This window comes from Corvus cornix, chromosome 28, assembly GCF_000738735.6.
Source record: "Corvus cornix cornix isolate S_Up_H32 chromosome 28, ASM73873v5, whole genome shotgun sequence".
Taxonomy (NCBI): domain Eukaryota; kingdom Metazoa; phylum Chordata; class Aves; order Passeriformes; family Corvidae; genus Corvus; species Corvus cornix.
The window spans coordinates 3,013,903-3,035,579 of record NC_046356.1 but is presented as its reverse complement, the minus strand read 5'-3'; the positions used below and the strand labels follow the sequence as shown (position 1 = coordinate 3,035,579).

Sequence of the window (21,677 nt, the reverse complement as noted above, 5' to 3'; positions counted from 1 at the left end):
GGGAAGGGGGAGGGGGTTTGGGGGTGTCGCGGAGGAGCCGGTTTGGTGCGGGCCGCAAAAAGGAGGGTGCGAGGAGGTGCGAAAAATATGGAACGCTTCACGAATTTGCGTGTCATCCTTGCGCAGGGGCCATGCTAATCTTCTCTGTATCGTTCCAATTTTAGTATATGTGCTGCCGAAGCGAGCACGAATTCCCCCTCACCCTCAGTGTTATTTAAAGGTCCGGAAAGACAATATAATCACCATAGGGTGACTGCAGCGTGGCTCGATGCTGACTCCATATCGAGCCTCCCCAAGTTTTCCCCAGTCTTTCGTACCCCCAACTCCCTTGTATTTCCCCCAAATATCCGAAAAACACAAGTTATATTTGCTATCTGTGCCCGGTGGGTTCTGGGTAGTTTGCTATGCAAATTAGAGCCACTGCAGGGCTCTCTAAGGGCCCCCGCCCGGGGTGTCCGTGGCCGTGCCTGAGCGCGCGGCGCAGGCGCGGGACGGGCAGCCCACGGGGGCGCGGCGGGGTCCTGGGGAGCGGCGGGCGCCGGTGAGTGCGGCCGGACCGGAACCGCCGGGGACCCTCCTGTGGCAGCCCCGGGACCCTCCTCTGACCTTCCCGCGAGCCCCGGGGACTCCCGGCACCTCCCCGTGTCTACCCCGAGTTTCCGCCCCCGGAACCATCCCACCCGCACTCCCCGCCCGCCGTAGGGTCGGTACCCGCGGATCGCTCCCTCCGCCTCCCCCCGGGGCCGCCGGGGCCTCTCCCGGTGTGGGGCTGTCCCCGCCTGTGTCGCGGGGGCCGTGCGCTCCCCATGGCCTCTGGGGTTGGGGTCCCCGCGGGCCGTGCGTTCCGGTCCCGGTGTGACCGGCCTTGTGTCGCCCCCAGGCAGGACCGAGCCTCTCCCGTGTCCCCTCCGGGGCCGGGCCGGCGGGATGGACCTGGCGTACGTGTGCGAGTGGGAGAAGAAGCCCAAGAGCAACCACTGCCCCTCCATCCCCCTCGTGTGCGCCTGGTCCTGCCGCAACCTCATCGCCTTCACCACCGACCTCCGCAATGAGGAGGAGAAAGGTACCGCGTGCCCCTTGGGAAATCCCTCCTGGAAGCTCCAGGTGCATTTGGGAAAGTCCAGGATCCGCTGGGCCGGAGCTCTGCCCTGCTCCTGACAGGCTCCCAGCTGCTACTCCTCCTTTTCTTTCCATCCCTCAGCCTCTGGCAGTGTCTAACACACGCTTGTTCCCTGGGAGTGGGTTTGGTTCTCCTAAACCAGGAGCAGCTCCACGTCAGTGTCTGGCCCCTCACTGAGTTCCCAGCACAGTTGTTACCCTACACCAAATCATTTCTATAGAATATTTTATGTTTTCCCTGCATCAGCTGTGGCTCTGAGGCTCAGAAACGGTGGCTGGTGACAAAGCACAGGGAGTCACTTCTGTGTTCATGCAGATCTCACCCACATGGTCCATATCATCGACACCGAGCACCCCTGGGACGTCTACTCCGTGAACTCAGGCCACACTGAAGTCATCACGTGTTTGGAGTGGGATCAGTCAGGTGTGCTGGGATCCCTCCTCGTTGTCCCTGTGTCCCCCCCGTGCTGTGCCTGTCCCAAAGCAATGGGGTGCGGTTCCTCGGAGGGTTTTGGCTGTTCCCCCTGTTCCCATGCAGTGTCATTGTCACAGGCTCCAGGCTACTCTCGGCAGACGCTGATGGCCACATCAAGTGCTGGAGCATGACGGATCACCTGGCCAACAGCTGGGAGAACACAGTGGGCAGCGTGGTGGAGGGGGACCCGGTGGTGGCCCTGTCCTGGCTGCACAACGGCGTCAAGCTGGCACTGCACGTGGAAAAGGTTTGTCCTGGCTCCACGGGGGATGTGGGCTGCCATGCTGGCTCAGGTCTTTGCAAAGGACTCAGGATCCTGCCTGTGTTCCGTGCTCTGGCCTCCCTCCTGGCCTTGGGCAAGTCCATCAGAGGAGTTTTTCCTGTCAAAGAGAAGGCAGATTCCTGGTTCCTGCTGAATTCTGAGGGGGGTTGGATCCTTGTTTCTCTTGGTGTTTTGAATGTGTCTCCCTCAGTCAGGTACCTCAGTTCCAGGCTGGAGCATGGCAATAGAGCAGTTCTTTCCTTACCAGTGGTAATTCAGAGGAAATGCCTTCTGGGTGCTGAGGTTTGATCTGGGGATTTGGGCACGGAGATGAGCTCCTTGTTTGGAAACATGTTTGCTTCTGCAGACTCTGAGAGCCCAAAGCTGCCAAGCACAAGTTCCCTGCTTGTGTTTTTTTAACTCCTGGGATGTCCCACAGAAATCCTGCCCCTCTCCCACGAGAAGAGCTCCGCAGGCACAAATTTTGGGGGCAAACACCTACGTTCTGTTGACCTCTGTTACAGTCTGGAGCCTCGAACTTCGGCGAGAAGTTTTCCAGGGTGAAATTCTCTCCGTCGCTGACGCTGTTCGGTGGGAAACCCATGGAGGGCTGGATCGCCGTGACCATCAGCGGGCTGGTCACCGTGTCCCTCCTCAAGCCCAACGGGCAGGTGCTGACGGCCACCGAGAGCCTGTGCCGCCTCCGCTGCCGCGTGGCCTTGGCCGACGTTGCCTTCACGGGCGGGGGCAACATCGTGGTGGCCACGTCCGATGGCAGCAGCACGTCCCCCGTGCAGTTCTACAAGGTCTGTGTGAGCGTGGTGAACGAGAAGTGCAAGATCGACACCGAGATCCTGCCGTCCCTCTTCATGCGCTGCACCACGGACCCCGCGCGCAAGGACAAGTACCCGGCCATCACCCACCTGAAATTCCTGGCTCGGGACATGTCAGAGCAGGTGGGAAGCTGCTCTTTGCTCCACCTGGCCGTCCTCAGGGGTGACCAGCATGTCCTGCAATACCCTTGGCATTCCTAGTTGCCCTTCTGGGAAGTGCTGCTGGTGCAGCTGGAGTTAGGGACCTGACCATCACCTCCCATTGATTCCAACCTCTGCTTTTTGCTGGTGGAGCATGACCTGACTGGGAGCAGGACCCTGGAAATGGAGGGTGGGAATGACCAGGGCTGTGCCCTCTGCGTTGTAACGCTCATGTGGGGGGCTCTGTTCCGCAGGTGCTGCTTTGTGCTTCCAACCAAAACAACAGCATCGTGGAGTGCTGGTCCCTTAGGAAGGAGGGCCTGCCCGTCAACAACATCTTCCAGCAAATCTCTCCCGTGGGTGAGTGTCTGCACTGGGGACTCTTAAGAACAGGAGCTTGGTCTGAGGAAAAAAGCAGCACAGTTTCTCACATCCATTATCCCATATATGGGATTATTCAGAATCCCATGTTTATTTTCAGGTATTCTCAGTCCATTCTGTCTGTTTGCATCATAGGCAGCAACTTGCTGTTTCCAGGAAGGGCTTTGGTTGTTGCTTTCACTTCATAAAAGACATTTTATGTGTTTTGCTGCGCAGCCGCCCTTCCTGCTGCCAGTGGAGCAAAGCCTCCCAAAGGACCAGGATCGAGCAGCAGAGCTGGATTAATCTCCTGCCCAGGCTGCCTGGGCTCCACCTGATCTCAGATAGAACAGAATTAATCGGCACAGTTTGTTTGGTGAAATAGAAAGGATTATTGTATATAACGATCTTAATCACCCTCAGCAGAGCTTTCCATCAAGAGAGATTTAGCAAAACATGTTGTTTGTATAATTCAGTGAAAAAAATAGGGGAATACGAGGGAAATGTCCCGGAAATAGATGGGAAATACACCAGTGAGGTGGAATGAAGAGTCAGTGCCTGAGCTGTGATCCTGCTTGGTTGGGGAGCGTGGGCAGAAATGGGGGGAGGATTTTCTGATCTCGCTGGGACAAAAGTCTCACTCATCTGCTCATTTTCCCAAGTGGGAGACAAGCAGCCCATGATCCTGAAGTGGCGAATCCTGTCTGCCACCAACGACCTGGACCGGGTGTCGGCCGTGGCGCTGCCAAAGCTGCCAATCTCCCTGACCAACACTGATCTGAAGGTGGCGAACGACACCAAGTTCTTCCCTGGATTGGGTAAGGAGTTCCTGTTGTCTTCCTCCTAAACATGTGGCTTTTGCCTGAAATTTCACCTTCTGAGCTGTAGCTGAAGTAAGAATGGGAGCAAAGCATATGGAATGCTGAAAGAAAACTTTCAAACGGGGCATCTTCCCTGCCATCCCGTTGTGTTTCCATGGGGAGAGGCTGTGAAATGCTGATGGCGGGGCTGTGAGTCCCCAGCCTTATGGCTTCTCCACGGGCTTCAGTGGTGGCCACTGCTTCAGGCTGTGCCAGGAGGAGCTGCTTGCTTAGCCTTGCTTGTCTCCTGTCCCCAGGCCTGGCCTTGGCTTTCCATGATGGCAGCGTCCACATCGTGCACCGGCTGTCCCTGCAGATGATGGCCGTGTTCTACGGCTCCTCCTCGCCGCGCCCCGCGGACGAGCCGACCCTCAAGCGCCCGCGCACTGCGGGGCCCCTGGTGCACTTCAAGGCCATGCAGCTCTCCTGGACATCGCTGGCCCTGGCTGGTGTGGACAGTCACGGGAAGGTTGGTGCTCTTTTATGGTGGGGTTATTTCTCACCCAGGCTCTCTGAGGGATGATGGGTTGCTCGAAAAACAGTGGGAATTCCAGCTGGGAGATCCATATTGGGAAGGGATGTACTCTGTCACTGCAGGAATTGTCACTAGGCCAGGAGTCAGCTGCATTAGGCCCCTTGCTGTGTTGTAGTTTCGTGGGATGATTTTAAGGCCGTTCCTGATGCCGGTTTTCCTTTGGTTCCTCCCTTCAGCTGAGCATGCTCCGCATCTCCCCCTCCATGGGCCACGTGCTGGACATGAACATGTCCCTGCGGCACTTGCTGTTCCTGTTGGAGTACTGCATGGTGACCGGCTACGACTGGTGGGACATCCTGCTCCACGTCCAGCCCAGCATGGTGCAGAACCTGGTGGAGAAGCTGCACGAGGAGTACATGCGCCAGAATGCGGCCCTGCAGCAGGTCAGTGGGTGGGAGCTCTGGGTTCACTCCCAGGGTGGGCACGGGGGGGCTCAGGGACTTGGAGGGGGGAGCAGCCAGTGCCAGTCCTCAGGACATGGGTGGCTCTGCCTGGCTGTGCTCTCTGAGTGCCCAGCTCGGGCAGTGATGGAGCTGGGAAGAGCCTCCATGTCACCAGCGTTCAGTTTCACTGACATCAGCGGGTCTCTACCTGTTGGAAACTCAGGGTGAGATGGTGAAGTCTATTTTTGGCAGAATCTGGGAGCAGCAGCACGTGCCCAGCGCAGCGCTCACGTGCGCAGCATGCACCTTTCCTGTCGCTCCTGTGGCAGAAAGGGAGAGCAGAGAATAAAGCAGAGCAGCAGCTTTAATGAGCTTATGCTAATTCTGCCTTTCCTTGTGCCTTTTGCTGCATTTCCCTGTCGCTCAGGTGCTCTCCACGCGCATCGTTGCCATGAAGGCGTCGCTGTGCAAGCTCTCCTCCAGCACCATCGCCCGTGTGTGTGACTACCACGCCAAGCTCTTCCTCATCGCCATCAGCTGCACCCTGAAGTCGCTGCTGCGCCCGCACTTCCTCAACACCCCTGACAAGAGCCCCGGGGACCGGCTCACCGAGATCTGCTCCAAGATCACGGATGTAGGTACTGACTGCTCACAGCATCCCTCGCTGCCTTCCCAAGGTTTGGGATTGGATCGTTCCCTACGGTGTCACAGTCTCATAGTAACTCCTGGGTTTGAGGAGGAGGAGAAGGGTGACCTCCGCAGGGAGGGTGTGAGGTTTGGATCCATCTTCCTGAGGCAGGCAGTGTCTTGCTTCTCTTCCAGACATTGACAAGGTGATGATTAACCTAAAGACGGAAGAGTTTGTCCTGGAGATGACGACACTGCAGTCCCTGCAGCAGCTCATCCAGTGGGTGGGGGATTTTGTGCTCTACTTGCTGGCCAGCCTTCCCAACCAGGTGAGACCTGGAGTGCCGGGAACACGCCGAGAGGACACAAACACCCATGGGCAGTGCTGGGGAGCTTTAGCCAGGGCACACAGGGCCACATGTCCCTGTCAGCATGAGCACTGGGGACGAGTAAGGAACAGCAGAATTAGAGAATGGCCCTTCCCATGCCTGTGTGGGGCTGGTGACACTTGGGGACACTCCTGTTGGAGCTCTGCAGAGGCGTCACCTTCAGGTCACCCTCTGCCATCCCCAGCAGCAGGTTCCGTAGGGTGTGTGCTGCTGGAAGCAGGAGCTGTCTGGATGCAGTGGGGTGTCTGGGGCCGGTGTGAGCCCCACCTGAGCCGGTGTGAGCCCCACCCATGCCACTGTCCCCCCGCAGGGCTCCCCGGTGCGCCCCGGGCACAGCTTCCTGCGCGACGGCGCGTCCCTCGGCATGTTCCGGGAGCTCATGGTGGTGATCCGCATCTGGGGGCTGCTGAAGCCCAGCTGCCTCCCTGTCTACACGGCAACCTCCGACACCCAGGACAGCATGTCCCTGCTCTTCCGGCTCCTGACCAAGCTCTGGCTGTGCTGTGAGTGTGGTCGGTTCCCTGAACTGTAATTCCTGCAATAGCGGGGTGGGACGTGACTCCGAGGGGGTCTGGCACATTCAGAAAGGGCAAGTGCAGCTGCCAAGGTTATTGTTTTCCAGGCTGAGTTGGCAGTGGAGGAGGAGGCTGCACGCAGCTCTCTGGAGCTCTGAAGGAGAAATGGAAAGGTCACACGGGTTCTTTCCTTCGTTTCCCACGCAGGTCGTGAGGAAAATCACATCACGGAGCCTGACGATGCCCTGATCGACGAGTGCTGCCTCCTGCCCAGCCAGCTGCTCATTCCCAACATTGACTGGCTGCCCATCAACGACGGCATCATCAGCAAGCTGCAGAACAAGCAGCTGGTCCGGCTGCAGTTTGGGAAGGCTCCCGGGCTCGTTGGCCACACTGTCTCTTCCCAGTTCGATGCCTTTGTCAGGTACAAGCCCCTGGAACAAGTCAGTGCCGTGGTGAGAAGGGGGCTTGGCAGCTCTGAGGTTTGGCTTATCTCTGTGCTGCTGGGACCCAAGAGCAGTTTGTCCTCTCTGCTGGAATCCGTTTCTCGGCTTGTGATGGGCTGGGAATTTTAAGTACTGAAAAGTGATAGCAAATGGGGGGAAAAAGCCCGTTAATTAATGTGATTAATTGTGTCATTGTGACCACGAATCTCGTGGCACTGGGTGGGCAAGTGGGCCAGAGCGTCTGCCATGTTGGCCAGTGGGATGCAGCTCCCTGTCCTGGGAGCAGCTTGTGGAAAGTGACACTCTAGGAAGGTCCTGTTCTCCCTCCCCAGGGCCCCTGGACAGCCCAAAATTGACCACCTGAGGCGGCTGCACCTGGGTGCGTACCCAACAGAGGAATGCAAGTCCTGTACCAGGTAAGTGACACTTGGCAGTGGAGCTTGGGCAGGACTTGGACTCTCCTGTGCCCTTGAGGAGTTCTCCAAGGCTGGTTGTGGCTGTGGTTAAGGTGTCCTCAATCTGGGACACCCAGATCTTTGTCAGAGTGTGGCGTTGTTGCAGCCTGGCCCTGGGTTAAAAATCAAACAGGTCAGATCAGGCTCTTAAATTAATCTGACCTGGAGGAGACCCTACAGCAACTCCTGTATGTGATGCCCAGTTCTGTGGGTCTGGTCATTAAAGCACCTGTGTGGTCATAGCAGAGCTGGAGGGAGGAACCACCCCACTGTTCCTGCTCCCATTTTGGGGTCATCATTCCACCAGCCTTGCATTTCATGCTGTCCTACTCATCCACCCTCACGGGAGAGCCTGGATTTCAGGATAATGGCTCAGGGAACAAACATCCATCTAAGTCATGTGATTGAATTAGCTTTAATTACTGGTTTTAATAGAAAGCCTCTGTAGCAGATCATTTTTGTGAGATGACTGTCAGTTGTTTCATGGATAAACAGCAGCTGGGGCTGTTCCTTGCCAGGCTTCAGCTCCAGCAGAGCCCTCAGCGGGATCGTTGCTCGCTGGTTTCAGCTGGTTTTGGTGCTCACAAGTGGCACCTGCAGATGACAGGAGCTGGTTTCCCCCACGGATACCCAGATCCCTGTGTGATCCATGCAGCACCCCAGCAGTGCTGGCTCTCCACTGCCCCCCGGGCTGGCTGCACCCTTCATGTCCCCCCAGGTGTGGCTGTGTCACCATGCTGAAGTCGCCCAACAAGGTGACAGCAGTGAAGCAGTGGGAGCAGCGCTGGATCAAGAACTGCCTGTGTGGGGGGCTGTGGAGGAAGATGCCCCTCAGCTACTCCTGAGCCCTTCCCGGGGTGCAGTGGGGGCCATGAGCTGCACGGGGCTCCCTTCACAGAGGTTTTGGGACAAGGGAGTGGCAGCTCCTCTCCCTCATGCTGGGAAAGCTGCTGCTGCTTGTCCTTGGTTCAGCTGTGCTGAAAAAGAGAGCTGAGGGAGCTCTGCCTCTTTTAGCAGGGAAGAGCTGGAAAGGAATGCCTGAGGTTTCCCCATCGTTTGGGGCCCAGGAGGGGAGAGCCTGGCTGTGTTTCGGGGCTGTGCCAGCGGAGCAGCCACGTCCTGGCAGCTGCCCTGGCTTGGGCAGAGTGGTGATGGGGTGGCTGGTGAGGAACAAAGTCCCAGCTGAGGGGAGCACACCTGGTACCTCCCATCCATCCTGTGCCTCCGGCTGCTTGGGAAGTGCCACATGGGCTGGGCACTCCTGATCCCTCAGCAAACTTGCCCCTCTGACAGGAGTTGGCTCCTGAGTGCCCATCAGTGTTGGATGGGAGCAGGAATGTGAGTGCTGCTGCCTGGAGTGAACTCTCCCTTTGCCTCTTGCTGTTGTAAATAAAAGTCCTCTGAATTTTGTACAGAACCGTGTGGTTTATGTCTGTGGTGTGACGTGGCCACCCAGCGTGGGGCCGGGGCAGTAGAGCCATGGGAGGGCTGCCAGAGCATCTGTCAGGAAAGGAACCACCATCGTTGGAAAAAGGGGAAGGGGAAATGGTTGTTTTCAAGGTTCGCCTTATGGACACTCAAGGAAAAAACATCAAATCCTTGGGGTTGTGTAAGCCTCCAGCTTCAGGCAGAGTTGGACACTTGAGCGTGCCAGAGGAGGAGCGTTTCTGGTGCAGCCAAAAGTCCTTTTGGGCTTTTGCTCTCTCTTGGCCCCCTCAGCTGCTGCTGGCCCGGCAGGAAAGCACAACCTCCTGGAGCCAGCGTGGCTGTGCCTGTGGAGCCCCAGCCCTCTGGGGGTGATCTGGGCCTGCTCCTCTCCCACGGCTCCTTCAGCTCTTAGGGAGGAGAGCCTGGAGCCTTGTGCTGCTGCATCCCAGCCAGCAATTCCAGGTCCCCACAGACCGTTTAAGAGAGGGAGTGAGCCAGTCTTAGTACATTCCTTTCCCTCTGGAACCGTGATTTCATTATTCTTGAGAGCTGGAGCTGGTGACAGAGAGTTCATCCCTTGACTCCAGCGAATGTTTCGCTGCACAGAGCTGTAAGAGCTGTACAGACCTCTCCCCCCTCGCTACTCTGCTGGTAATTAGGGACAATTGAATGGCTAATTAGGAAACTGCACCTTATTAAGGCTCTTTTCCCCTGTAAGTAAAACTCAAACCTGGCTCTCTGTGAGCTCTTTAGAGAACAGGTTTGGGGTTATTTAATGTTTGATTTGGAACAGGGAACAGCAGCACAGCAGGGGGATGGAGACAAATTCGCGTCCCCCTTGTCCCCCTGCTGACCACGGAGCTCCTGGGATGGGACTGGAAGGGTCTGGCAGTGCCCCGGGCCGTGCTGCTGCCCTGATCCCATCACTTGTGCCTTGGCCCTGCTCCCTCCAGGATAGGGCAGTGGGAGAGCAGGGGCCTGGGGGTGACCAGGGTTGTGGTGGAAAGGTGGGGGCTCTGCCCTGCCCTGCCCCTCAGCTCCTGGGACAAGAGGGTCCCAGTGAGAATCCTGCTGGGTTCCAGCACCGATCCCACCGTGAGAGCTGGAGCTGCCACTGCCATATCAGCAACAGGCAGATCCTGCTTTCCCAAATATTCACACAATGACCCTGCGGGAGGTCCCGGATCTGGATCCTATCGCGGCCACACTGCAGGATGCGTCCCCTGCTCCCACCCGAGGCCACACCTTCCCCAAGGGCTCAACCTCACCATGTCCCACCCCATGTCCAGGTGCCCCCGGGCAGGGGTTCCCACGCAGACCCGCCCAGCTCCCCCCATGCACCCCACTCCCCCAGCCCAGCAGCTCTGCAGGAATCATCATCACTTTATTGCAGCAGTCGCAGGCAGCATTTTGGGCACTTTCAGCAAAGCCTGTTGAGGGCTGTGACCCCCAATTCTCCCCCACCTGGGCCCTGCGCTTTGTGAGTGGGGGGCCAGGGACCCCCTTCCTTAGTTCCTCGCCAGTCCCCTGGCCCAGCCCTCCCTCCTGGCGTGGGGGGACGCTCCGGCAGCGGGGTGGGCAGCGGTGGGAGCCCCTGGCACGCAGCGGGGCGGCACTGTGGGTGCTCTGGCCGTGCTGGCAGCCGCAAGCCGTGGCATGGAGCAGGTCCCTGCGGTCCCCTCAGCGAGTGTCCCCCTCCTCGTCCGCAGAGGCCATGACGCTGTCGATCCAGGCCGCGTACGGGGCGATGCGGGTGTAGATGGCCGGTTTCTTGTAGTTGCCGCAGACCCGGGAGCCGGCCGTGACCACCCCCTCGGCCACCCCGTTGCAGACCAGAGGGCCACCGGAGTCTCCCTGCAGAACCAAAGCTCATCAGTATGGCCAAGGGTTTGCTGGACACCCCAGCCCATCTCCCACCCCTCATTCCTGCCTCCAGGCTCCTGTGCTCTGCTCTGCAGTGGCCAGCACAGGGCCTCCTCACCCCAGGGATGTTGTCCCCTCCTGCTCCACAGCCCCTCCCCTCTCCCAGGCTCTGGGCATTGTCCCCTCTTGCTCCCTCCCAGCTCTCCAGGGGTCCGGCGGTGCTTCCGTGGTGGGTGTGTGGTACCTTGCAGGTGTCCATCCTGCGGGAGTCGGTGCACATCATGTTCTTGGTGATGGTGCCGTCGTGCCGCGTGCGGTGGTTGCAGACGTCGCGGCTGATCACCGGCCGCTCCACCTGGTGCAGCTTGTCCGGCCGGCGGCCACTGTGGTCGATGGTGCCCCATCCGGCCACCTCGCACACCGTTTCGGCCGCCACATCCCTGTCCTCCCGCTGGAAGGGCAGCACCCGCACGTCCGCGTTCAGCTCCGCTTTCTCCTCCAGCTGCCACAGATCCAGCGGGGACCCAGGTCACAGGGGCAGCAGGGCACAGTGAGCCCAGCCCTGACACCGGTACCACCCCGGCCTCAGCCACACTCAGGGCTTCGCCTCCCGAATGAAGCCCCAGGATGCAGCCAGAGACCAGAGCTGGAGCTATGAGGAAGATGGAGGCATTTGGACACAGCTCAGAGGTCTTTGGTGGGGGAAGCAGGGATGGTCCCATGGGACAAGGGAGGGATGGACAAGGCAACCAGGCCCAGCCTGACCATGAGGATTTCCTCTGGCCAGTCAGTGACCCTGCAGGGTCCCAAGGGGCAGTGGGATTTGCAGGAACGGGGCTGTGCCTGGTGGGGAGGAGGGTCCCATCAGCCGCCAGCCCACCTGGAGGAGAAGAAGGTCATCCTTGTTGTTGTGGATGTTGCTGCCAGGGTGGGGGAACTGGGCGTGCACTTGGTACAGGCGTTTGTGGGGCTCCGGTTCCGTCAGTGAGTGGGCACCCAGCAGCACCTGGAAGAGTTTGCCATCCCTAGAAGAGAGTCAGAGTGTGGGACAAACAGCTGGGGGTATCACTGCACCCAGCCATGGAAATGGGGTGCTGTGGGGGATTGGAGAGCCCCCCAGGGAGCTCCAAGAGGTCCTGCAGCCCCTGCCCAGTCCTCCCGGCAGGTGGGAGCTCAGTCCCGTGCTTTGACACCGGGGTTGAGGCTATGGAGTGGGATTTGGCCTGAGTCCAGCAGCCCCCCCAGCCATGCACTGACCCCCACACACACTCACGTCTCCTCGGTGCAGTGGGCAGCGCTCAGCACCCACTGCTCAGCGATGAGGAAGCCCCCACAGACGTGCTGCCCGTCCATCTGCAGCGAGGCCATGTACGGCTTCAGGTGGGGCTTGGCTACGGAGCCCCTCAGGATCCGTCCCCTGGGCTGCCCTGCAGGAGAGAGGCTGGGTCAGCTGAGGGGCACGGGGTGTCCTTTGGTCCCTTCCCAGGATCCCTGGACCCCTCCTTGTGGGCTGCACCAGCACCTGGCTGCAGGTGGAGGCAGGAACTGGGGAGCTGGGCAGGAACCCCCGCGCTGGGCACGCCGCTGCCCTGGGGTGCAGGGGGTACACTCACCATGCACTGGGGCCCAGAGCAGCAGCAGCAGCCCGAGGACGAGGACGGGAGCAGGACTCGGCCCCATGGCTGCAGAGCCCGGCGATGCCTCTGCCCGGCTGCGGGGTGTGCAGGAGTTTTGGGGAGCGCGCAGGGGCTGCGGGGTGGACGCTGCTCACCCGGGGCTGCGGCTGGGACTCGCTTTTATGTCCAGTTTGGGGCAGGAAAAGGGGGGGGGGGGGAGGCGCGGAGGGAGCGGGGGGGTTTCCGCAGCGTGGGCTGAATGTTTTGAAATATTCAGCTTATAAAAGGGGTCAAGAGTTCCCGGCACAAACAGCGCGGGAGGAGGAAACAGCCCGGCCCAGCTGCCGGCCCTGGCACCCACCGCCGGGGATTTCTGCGCCGGGGTTTTTAATGCCGAAAAAGTTCAGGCTCTTGGCAAATGAAGGCTCCGGCAAATTCTATCCCGGCCCCGCCCCCCGCAGGAGAAGGGGGCCGCGCCCGGCCCCGCTGGGTGCTGGGTGTCAGCTCGGTGGGTGCCCAGGGATACAAACCCGTCCCTTGGGTTAGCCCTCGGGCTGACGAAGACAGCGGGGTCATCCCTGCCCCGAGGGGGGTCCTGCAGGGCTGGGGGCGGCGGTGATGGGAGGGGTGATGGCAGCGACAGGGTCGGTGTCCGGGATTCCGGTGGCGGTGGTAGCCCCGGTCGCCTCTGCCTTTCTCCCCGGTGCCACTAAGCGGAGCCACCGCCTCGGCTCCCGCGCGTCCCTGAGCTCCGGAGCCGCCCGGAGCCCCCGCCCGGAGCCCCCGCCCGGAGCTCCCGCCCGGGCTCGTTCCCGGGGCCTCACATCGCGCCTCGAGGTCTCTCGTCGAGATGGCCACCGTGGCCACCGTGGTCACCGTGGCCACCCACAGCGCAGCCGGGACCGAGCAGGGCTCCTGGGGACACCCCACAAGGGGCTGGAGCCCACCCTCTCCTTCTCCTGCTGCTCCACGAGCCTTTACAGTTCCGAGCTGCCGCATTCCCTTTGTCCGGCTGCGTAGACGCCCCATCGCCCCGACCTCTGACCCTCCGACCCCCCCAAGCCAATGGACCTATGGTCAGCAGCTGGCCGGACTCATCGGCGAGGAGGGGGCCGGGCACTGGGGGTCCCCGGAGGCTCAGGAGTCCCTCTGCAGTGGTCGCTTCGCCTCCCCGCTGTCCCCACGTGCTGGTGGCACATGGTGGGCAGGGGTCAGTGGTGTTGTGGGAGGCGGCCGAGTCTGGCTCAAAACAGGGATTTTCCGCAGGGAGAGCAGCTTAATCGCAGCTTCCAGGGATTCGGGATTTAGATGTTAAATACGCCGGGAGATTTCTGCCCACTTAGGGCCAAAAATGGAATAAGGGCACCGTGTGGAGCCAGGGCTGCTCAGATCCCGGACAGCACCGTGACAGGGTGGGCAGTGGGCGGTTGGGGGGAACAAGTGAGTGTGGGGTGCAGGAAATGGGGTACAGGGTGGGGTACTGGGTAGGGCACAGCCGGGATCCTCTGCAGAGCGGGGGGACAGGGGCAGATGGGGCTGGGGTGCTGCTGCCTCTGCCAGGAGGTGCCAGGAGGCTCTAGAAAGCAAAGGGAGCTGCACCCACCTCCCCAGGCCCAAGTGTGGGACACACAAGGCTCCTGCTGAGGGTGGCTCCCGGCACCGTCCCTGGGGCTACTCATGAGTGTGGGTCCAGGACTCGCCCCGAGTCCCCCGGGAAGCCCCCAGGTGCCACGGGCAGGGCAGGTGCCCCCCGGCCGACAGAGCCCAGGTGAGGGCTGGCAGAGCTCTGGGGCGCTGGGTTTAGGGGTCACGCATCCCCGTGATGCGGGACCCCCGCTTGGGCACCCCTCGGGTCCCCACAGGCCCAGGGCAAGGGAGGGGGCTCTGCAGGGCAAGAGGGGCCTCGGGGCGGGGGACAACCCCCCGCAGCACACGGGGGCAGGGGAGCTGATCGGGGGGCCGGCGGTGGAGGCAGCCCGGGTTGGGGGCGGCCCCGGGACCCCCCGAGCCCCTCGGTGCCTGGGCATGGTCCGGGGTGCGGAGCGGTGCGGAGGGAGGTCGGTCCCACGGCTGTCCTCGGCCCCGCCCGGCCCTTTGTCTCGCCTCGATCCCCCCCCGACCTCCCGACCCCCCCCCAGACCCTCCCAGACCCCCATCCCTGGACCGACGGGGGCTCGATGGGGGCTCGGCGGGGGCTCGGCGCCCCGGGAGGGGCCGGGGGCGGCGGGGCGGAGCGGGGGGCGGCGGGCGAGGGAGGAGGAGAAGGAGGAGGAGGAGGCGGCGGAGGCGGAGGAAGCCGCCGCTCCCCGCGCTCCGCCGAGGCAGGAGCATCCCGGATCCCGGGGACATCCCCCCCACAGCCGCCGCTACCGCCGCCCCCCGCCCCGCTGCGCCCCGGGGCCGCCGCTGAGGTAAGTGGGGGACACGGACCGGCACAAAGGGCCGCTCCTCCCTCCCCCGACACCCCCTCCCATCTCTCGGCCCCGACCCCCGCCCGCGGCTGCGGCACGGTCCCTGAGAAGGGGAGGTTCCCCGCTGAGCCCCCCGCCCTCCCGCTCATACCCCCGGTTAATGCTCCGTTCTTGCCCCCCCTTCATTGCCCCTCGCCGTTGCCCCTCGTGGCTCCATCCCCGTTGTCCTCCCCCCTCGTTTCGCAGCCCGGGCTCGGTGCAATCTCGTAGGGCTGGGGCCGGGAGGGCTCGGGGAACCCCATCCCCGGCCCGGCTCTGCGGGCGGCACAACCCCTCTGCACGCCCTCCGCAGCAGCCTCGCCGCCTGTCGCGGTAGTGACCGCCTGTCGCGACAGACGAGCCTCCGCCCCACCTGTTGTCACAGCCCCTGGGGCTGGCACCCCCAGTTCCGGCTGTGTCTCTGGTGAGCGGGGGCAGTGGGGTGACCTGGGGCTGACCAGGGGTGACATGGGGTGCCCGTACCCCTGCAGAGCCGGGTGGTGGCACAGGGGTGCTCGTCCCCCTCGGGGGTCAGGAACTGGAGGGGTGGTCAGGGGTCACCGGGGCTGCCCATTCCCCTGCCACGCAGTGACACTCGTGCCCCCACAGGGTGGAGGCACAGCCCAGTGGGACCCCTGTGCCTGCCCAGGACCATGATCCCCCCCAAGGAGAAAGCCCACGGTCCCAAGGACAGCATGACACTCCTGCCCTGCTTCTACTTCGTGGAGGTGGGTGTGGGGTGGGTGGGCACGGGGTGGGGGCTGTGCAGGGGTTCTGTCCTGGGCCCTGGCACGGCAGGTGGGGGTCTGTGTCCCGTTCTGGCAGTGCCATCGCTCCGGGGGCACGTTGGTCCCCACTCTCTCCCCCACAGCTGCCCATCGTGGCCTCCTCCGTCGTGACGCTCTATTTCCTGGAGCTGACGGACCTCTTCAAGCCGGCCAAGGTGGGCTTCCAGTGCCATGACCGGGCACTCTCCATGCCCTACGTGGAGACCAACGAGGAGCTCATCCCGCTGCTGATGCTGCTCAGCCTGGCCTTCGCCGCGCCTGCTGCCTCGGTGCGTCCGGGCTTGTCCCGCTGTGGGGGTCGGGGCAGAGCTGGGAATTGATGTCTGGCAGTGTCCAGCATCTGTTGGGCAGCTCTGCCAACATCCCAGACCCGCCCAGTCCCTCCTGAGCCAGCGGTTCCTTCCCAGATCATGGTCGGGGAGGGCATGGTGTACTGCCTGCAGTCCCGGCTGAAGGGCCGCGCCGGTGCCGAGGGCAGCATCAATGCCGGTGGCTGCAACTTCAACTCCTTCCTGCGCCGCACCGTCAGGTTTGTGGGTACGTTGTGCCACAGCCTGAACAGGACCTGGGGGCTGGGGGGGACCTGGGGCCACCCTGGCTGTGATAGCAGGAGCACGGCTCCACCCAGACCCTGCACACTGCACCAGACCCTTTCCAGCAGGTGCCCCAGGGCTGGGTGAATCCTGGCTGCCCCACATGGGATGGGGGTGACCCACTGTCCCACTCCTGCCATCCCCAGGCGTCCACGTGTTCGGACTCTGTGCCACGGCCCTGGTGACGGACGTCATCCAGCTGGCCACTGGCTACCACGCTCCCTTCTTCCTGACCGTCTGCAAACCCAACTACACCCTGCTGGGCACCCCCTGCGACGCCAACCCCTACATCACCCAGGACATCTGCTCAGGCACTGACAAGCACGCCATCCTCTCTGCCAGGTACGTGCCAGGGGAGCCATGTGCCGCCCTGCCAGCCCTCCTGCCCCATCCCAACCGTGTCCCTTCTCCCTGCAGGAAGACCTTCCCATCCCAGCACGCGACGCTCTCGGCTTTCGCTGCTGTCTATGTGTCGGTGAGTTCCCAGCACTGCCTGGCACATGCCAGTCCTGTGCCATGGGCAGCTGTGTCCCTCTCCTGTTGGCACAGACAAGCTCTGCCCGATATTCCTGTGCCCGTGCTGGGTGTGGGTGCAGGCACCTGCAGTCCCACATGCACCCAAGAGCTGTGTGCATGGCCGGGGCTGTGACTAACACCCTGTTCCTGCCCCAGATGTATTTCAACTCCATCATCTCAGACAGCACCAAACTCCTCAAGCCCATCCTGGTCTTCGCCTTTGCCATCGCTGCCGGCATCTGTGGCCTGACCCAGATCACCCAGTACCGCAGCCACCCCGCTGACGTCTACGTGGGCTTCCTGATCGGCTCTGGCATTGCCGCGTACCTGGTGGGTGCTGGTCCTGCCCGTGGCCCAGGGAGGGGGTGGGGGAGGCTGGGGGGGCCATGTTGACTCCCCACTCTCCAGAGCAGCTGTGGCTGCCCCATCCCTGGAAGTGTTCAAGGCCAGGCTGGACAGGGCTCAGAGCAACCTGGTCTAGTGGAAATTGTCCCTGTCTGTAGCAGGGGCATTGGACCAGATGACCTTTAAAAGTCCTTTCCAACACAAACCATTCTAGGATTCTATGGTTGCCCTTCCCACAGGCTTTCCATGCTGTTGGCAACTTCCGTGCCCCGACGGAGCGCGTTCCGATGCAGGCGCCGGCCAAGGACGCGCTGCGGGCACTGACACAGCGGGGCCATGACTCCGTCTACCACCAGAACAAGTCGGTGAGCACCGACGAGCTGAACCCACAGGCGCGGCTGGAGGAGGCGGCACGGCCGGTGCCGCGTGAGAAGAATTCGCTGGGCAGCCTGAAGCGGGCCAGTGTGGACGTGGACCTGCTGGCCCCCCGCAGCCCCATGGGCAAGGAGAACATGGTGACCTTCAGCAACACCCTGCCCCGCGTCAACACCCCCTCCATGGACGACCCTGCGCGGCGGCACATGACCATCCACGTCCCCGTGGACGCCTCCCGCTCCAAGCAGCTCATCACAGAGTGGAAGCAGAAGTCGCTGGAGGGCCGGAGCATGACGCTGGCGGAGGAGGCGACACAAGGCCGGGGTGTGGGGGAGCCCGGCGAGGAGGTGCCCCCCTCCCTGTACCCCACGGTGCAGGCGCGCTCGGCCGAGCGGGCGGCCATGGGGCCCCGTGTGCTCATCCAGCCCCGGCGGGCGCCTCGCAGCTGGTGCACATCCCCGAGGAGAGCCAGGCAGGCGCCGGGGCCGCGGCCGGCAGCGGGGCGGCCGTGAGGGCCAAGTGGGTGATGGTGGCGGAGAAGGGGGGAGCGCAGCGGGTGGCCAACCCCCCGCGTCTAATGCAGGTCATCGCCATGTCCAAGCAGCAGAGCCTTGTCTCTGTCACCCCCAAGCACTCGGAGACGTCCTCGTCCTCCACCAGCTCTGACTCCTCGCAGTACCGCTCGCCCTCCGAGCGGGACAGCTCCAGCATCATCACCATCGACGCCCACGCCCCTCACCACCCTGTTGTCCACCTCTCTGCAGGCAATGGGCCCTGGGAGTGGAAGTCTGGGTCGAAGGGGTCAGAGGGGCCAGACACCTACGAGCTGGGTGAGGTGGGGAAGGATTTCCATGGCTTCCGCCCAGCCAAGAGTGCCGGTGTCTCCCCTGGCTCCTCTGTCAGCGACATGGAGCAGGACGAGCCACGCTATGGCAGCCTGGCTGCCATCCCGGGGGCAGCAGGAGGTGGTGGGGAGCGGGTGGAGGCCCCTCCTGAGGGGCTACTGGCCACAGCCAGCCGCGACTCCACGCTGCGGAGGAAGCCGGCCGAGCGGGACGGGACGGCGGACGGCGAGGTGGACCTGTACTACAAGAAGATGCAGGCAGGCCGCAGGTTTAAGGACTGAGCCCCGGTGCCTTGCTGGGGGCCCCATGCCCCTGCCCTGATCTGGGGGTGCTCTGTGATTCTGGGGCCCCTCTGCAGGGGATGGCAGGACAGGGCTGGATTTACTCTCGAGCAGCACAGCCACGCTGGTCCTGAGCCGGTTGAGACGTCTGTGGGACCCCTGGCATGGGACCCTGCTCCCACCTGAGCAGCTGGAGGGGCTTTGCCCCCACAGGCTGTGGGGCTGGGCAGCTCCAAGCACTTTTGACTTTCTTTTTCTCTCTAACACTGGTGCTGACATTTCCGAGGGGTTCTTTTATTCCGGCTCTGGAAGTGGATGTCTGTAGGGGGGAGCGGGGAGGGACAAATGGTGCCGAAGGGCTTTGGGGGGCACTAGATCAAGGGGTTTAACAGGGGGAAGAGGCTGCTGTGGGGCAGCAGGCCCTAGCTCATGGGGGGATTCATGGGTGATAGGGGTCCTGTGACACCCCACCATCCTGCACCACTGGTCTGTGTGAGCGAGCCTGAGGGTGGACAGACTGGGAGGGGGGGTCTGCCCAGGGCTGTGGCTCTGGGCATGCAGAGGCTGTAAATACTGCAGGGACTGGAGGAGAGGGGGGTGTTGGGGTAGGGGTGCAGTGGGGACCGAGCTCCACCCCAGGAGGCGCAGCCCTGGGCTGCAGCCGAGGTTTGGGGGGAGCAGGGAGGGGATCTCCAGACTGCGAATATGTCGGGCAACAGCTGGAGCTGCTGTGGTTTGAAACGCAAATAAACACGTGGATGTTCCCTGGCTGGGTTCCTTCGGCAGGGTGGGGGGCAGCTGGGTCCCACAGCTGGCGGGGGGGGGGTTGGGACCAGGGCTCTGGCACCTGCGGGAGTTCCCAACCATGGGGAGCGGTGGCTGGGGCAGCGGCGTCCCCCCGCCCCCCAACGGGACACTGTGCCGATGGCACCAAACTGCCACTGCCAATTGGATTAACAGTGGATATACCAAAGCCTTCGCCTTGCAAACATATGGATTATCCACATAACCCTGACTCGATGCTGGAAAAGCCACCCGGGATTAGCGGGAGGATTGTGGCAACAGCTCGTGGTGTGGGGGGTTGTGGGGGGCCCTGGGGGCAGGGGGTCGAGGGGGTCCAACGCCAGCCGGCACCAGGGCCGCGGGGCTGCTCCATCCAGCCGCGGTGCGGGTGACCCGGGGAGGTGACCCGGAGCTGCTGGCGAAGGTCACCGGGATTGACGCCGCGTTCCGGCGGTCCTTGGTGGGGGCCGGGGCGATGCAGGGGCTCCCAGCCCACCAGCCCCACGTCGCCCCCGCGCTCACGGCTCATTGCGGTGCCGATGGCGTCACGCGCCGCTTCCCGCCGCCTCTGACCCAGCGGTTTCCATGGCAACTGACAGCCCCACATCGCTCTCGCAGTCTCGGGCAACCCCCCAGCCCCGCACCCGCTCCCGCAGCCCCCGACCCCTTTCGGGCAGCCCCCCAGCAGCCGCTGCTGCATCGCTTGGGGATCCGCGGGGTCGGGAGGGAGCGGGAGCATCCTCATCCTCATCCTCGCCCCGGCCCCGCACAGGGTTGCAGCAAGAGGGGCTGCCAGCCCCCATTATCAGCTCCGGCCTGGACTCTGCTTCGGCACCGCACATGTCCGGTGTCCCGATCTTTTCCGTTGGGGACACCCCGGCACATCCCCGTGTTCCCCGGGTGAGCCCCAGGGGCAGGGCCCGGCTTTGTGACACACAAAAGGCTCAGCCCCGCTCCCGGCCCCGCCCCGGTGCTCGCTTTGCCCCCAGCCAAGAGTGGGTTCCCGATTTGGGGTTCCTGCTTTGGGGTTCCCGCTGGCAGCTATTCCCTTTTGGCACTCAGCGGTGCTGAGGGCGTGCGGAAGGCCGGGGTTTAGGGTGTTCTCTCCGCAGGGAGCATCGTCCCCCGGCTCCGGGCAGGAGCTGGAAGAGCCCTTTGGTGCGGACACGGCGCGCTCCCGCTGCCACAGCCCCCGCTTTCCCCGCGTCAGCGCTTTCCCGTTAAAGGCAGCTTCAGGGACGTCCCCTCCTCTGCCGGACACGACGCCCGGGCAGAGCCGGCCCGGGGTGCGGGAGGACGCAGGGGCAGCCCCCGACACGGGCTCTGCTGTATCTGGGGCACGGCCCGTCCCGGGGCCAGGCTGGGGGGTTCTGCTGTGGGAAGAGGGGAGCCGGGGCAGGACGCGGCCCCCCCGGAGCCGCCACTGTTCCCATGGGTACCCCGTCCATCGCTGCCACCCCGGTCGATCTTTCGCCCGTGCCAGCAGCCGATCAGCGTCCGCGGGGCCAGGGAAGGGCAGGGGGATGCCCGCGATGGATGCAAAGCCTGGGCTGGGCCCCAGAGAACTCAGGGAACCAACCCCGGAGCGGTGATCCTGCTCACTCCTGCGGGGCAGCAACGCATCCCCCTCGGCCGAGCTCTCACAGGCACAGGCGGAGAGGCAGCTGTTACAAATCGCATTAGCCTTTCACAGAACAACAGTGGTTCCTTTCAGCAGCCCCCGGCTCCGGCAGGACCCCCTCGGTAACCCTGGAGGCACAGGGCTGTGCAAACGCCTGCGGAATACGCTGGAGCCTAATGCCAGCACAGCCCACAGGGATGGGGCCAGCAGAGCCACAACAGCAGCTCCAGGTGGGGATTGTGTCGCCCCTCAGGCCCCGGTGACTTTTGGACAGGAGTTTGAGCAGAGCTGAGCATACAGGTAAGAACCAGATCCCTAAGGAAGCACTGTGCTCCTCAGGGAGCTCATGGAGAGATGGGAATTGCACCTCCTCCCACGGGATGCAGAATGCCACATCCAGCCCCACAGCTACAGCACAGGACTACAGAGAGGAGGGTTTGATTCAAAGTGGGTTATTTTTCATGGGTATTAGCCAGAACATATGGAAAGTTTAGGAACATGAAGTAACAAAGTGCTGGAGTGTGACACAGGCAGAGCATCAGCGAGGGCCCGACAGCCTCAGGCCTTGGGGCTCCAGCCTGGCACCGAGGGGCCGGACCCCATCCCATGGCTCCACGGAGACAGGGACACGCACTGCCAGCCCAGAGGGTGCGAAAAGTCAAAGTTATATAAAATGAGGCAGCTGGAATTACATGAGAAGGAAAAATCAGAAGCAAAACAGGCACAATAAAGAGGAGGAAGATCAGGAGTGAAGGATACAGAAGAATTTATTG

At 62.6% G+C, this 21,677-nt stretch overlaps 3 protein-coding genes and 1 non-coding gene across 4 annotated transcripts; 2 read left to right on the top strand and 2 right to left on the bottom strand.

The window, feature by feature from the left end:
- Positions 1 to 81: 81 nt before the first annotated feature.
- LOC120411461 lies at positions 82 to 188 on the bottom strand. Its single transcript, XR_005603764.1, has one exon. It is a non-coding gene; the product is annotated as a U6 spliceosomal RNA (small nuclear RNA).
- A 341-nt stretch (positions 189 to 529) lies between these two features.
- On the top strand, positions 530 to 8,817 carry MED16 (mediator complex subunit 16). The gene is made up of 15 exons (XM_039566231.1): positions 530 to 703; positions 881 to 1,063; positions 1,436 to 1,543; positions 1,672 to 1,841; positions 2,381 to 2,812; positions 3,085 to 3,190; positions 3,853 to 4,008; positions 4,308 to 4,519; positions 4,762 to 4,968; positions 5,396 to 5,606; positions 5,791 to 5,924; positions 6,295 to 6,487; positions 6,707 to 6,923; positions 7,278 to 7,361; positions 8,119 to 8,817. Exons 2-15 carry the CDS (start codon positions 928 to 930, stop codon positions 8,243 to 8,245), a joined length of 2,493 nt encoding a protein of 830 aa, XP_039422165.1. The 5' UTR covers positions 530 to 703; positions 881 to 927; the 3' UTR covers positions 8,246 to 8,817.
- Positions 8,818 to 10,191: 1,374 nt separating this feature from the next.
- On the bottom strand, positions 10,192 to 12,473 carry CFD (complement factor D). Its single transcript, XM_039566396.1, has 5 exons — positions 12,305 to 12,473; positions 11,965 to 12,118; positions 11,572 to 11,716; positions 10,936 to 11,193; positions 10,192 to 10,682 (listed from the first exon to the last, which is right to left on the bottom strand). The coding sequence occupies exons 1-5, from the start codon at positions 12,369 to 12,371 to the stop codon at positions 10,509 to 10,511; spliced, it is 798 nt and encodes a 265-aa protein (XP_039422330.1). The 5' UTR covers positions 12,372 to 12,473; the 3' UTR covers positions 10,192 to 10,508.
- Positions 12,474 to 14,565: 2,092 nt separating this feature from the next.
- On the top strand, positions 14,566 to 19,268 carry PLPPR3 (phospholipid phosphatase related 3). Its single transcript, XM_039566423.1, is given in 9 exon segments — positions 14,566 to 14,718; positions 15,367 to 15,485; positions 15,629 to 15,814; positions 15,953 to 16,082; positions 16,285 to 16,480; positions 16,556 to 16,613; positions 16,811 to 16,984; positions 17,239 to 17,812; positions 17,815 to 19,268. Coding segments are annotated over 8 exon segments (2,079 nt in total). The 5' UTR covers positions 14,566 to 14,718; positions 15,367 to 15,410; the 3' UTR covers positions 18,501 to 19,268.
- The last annotated feature ends 2,409 nt before the right edge of the window (positions 19,269 to 21,677 follow it).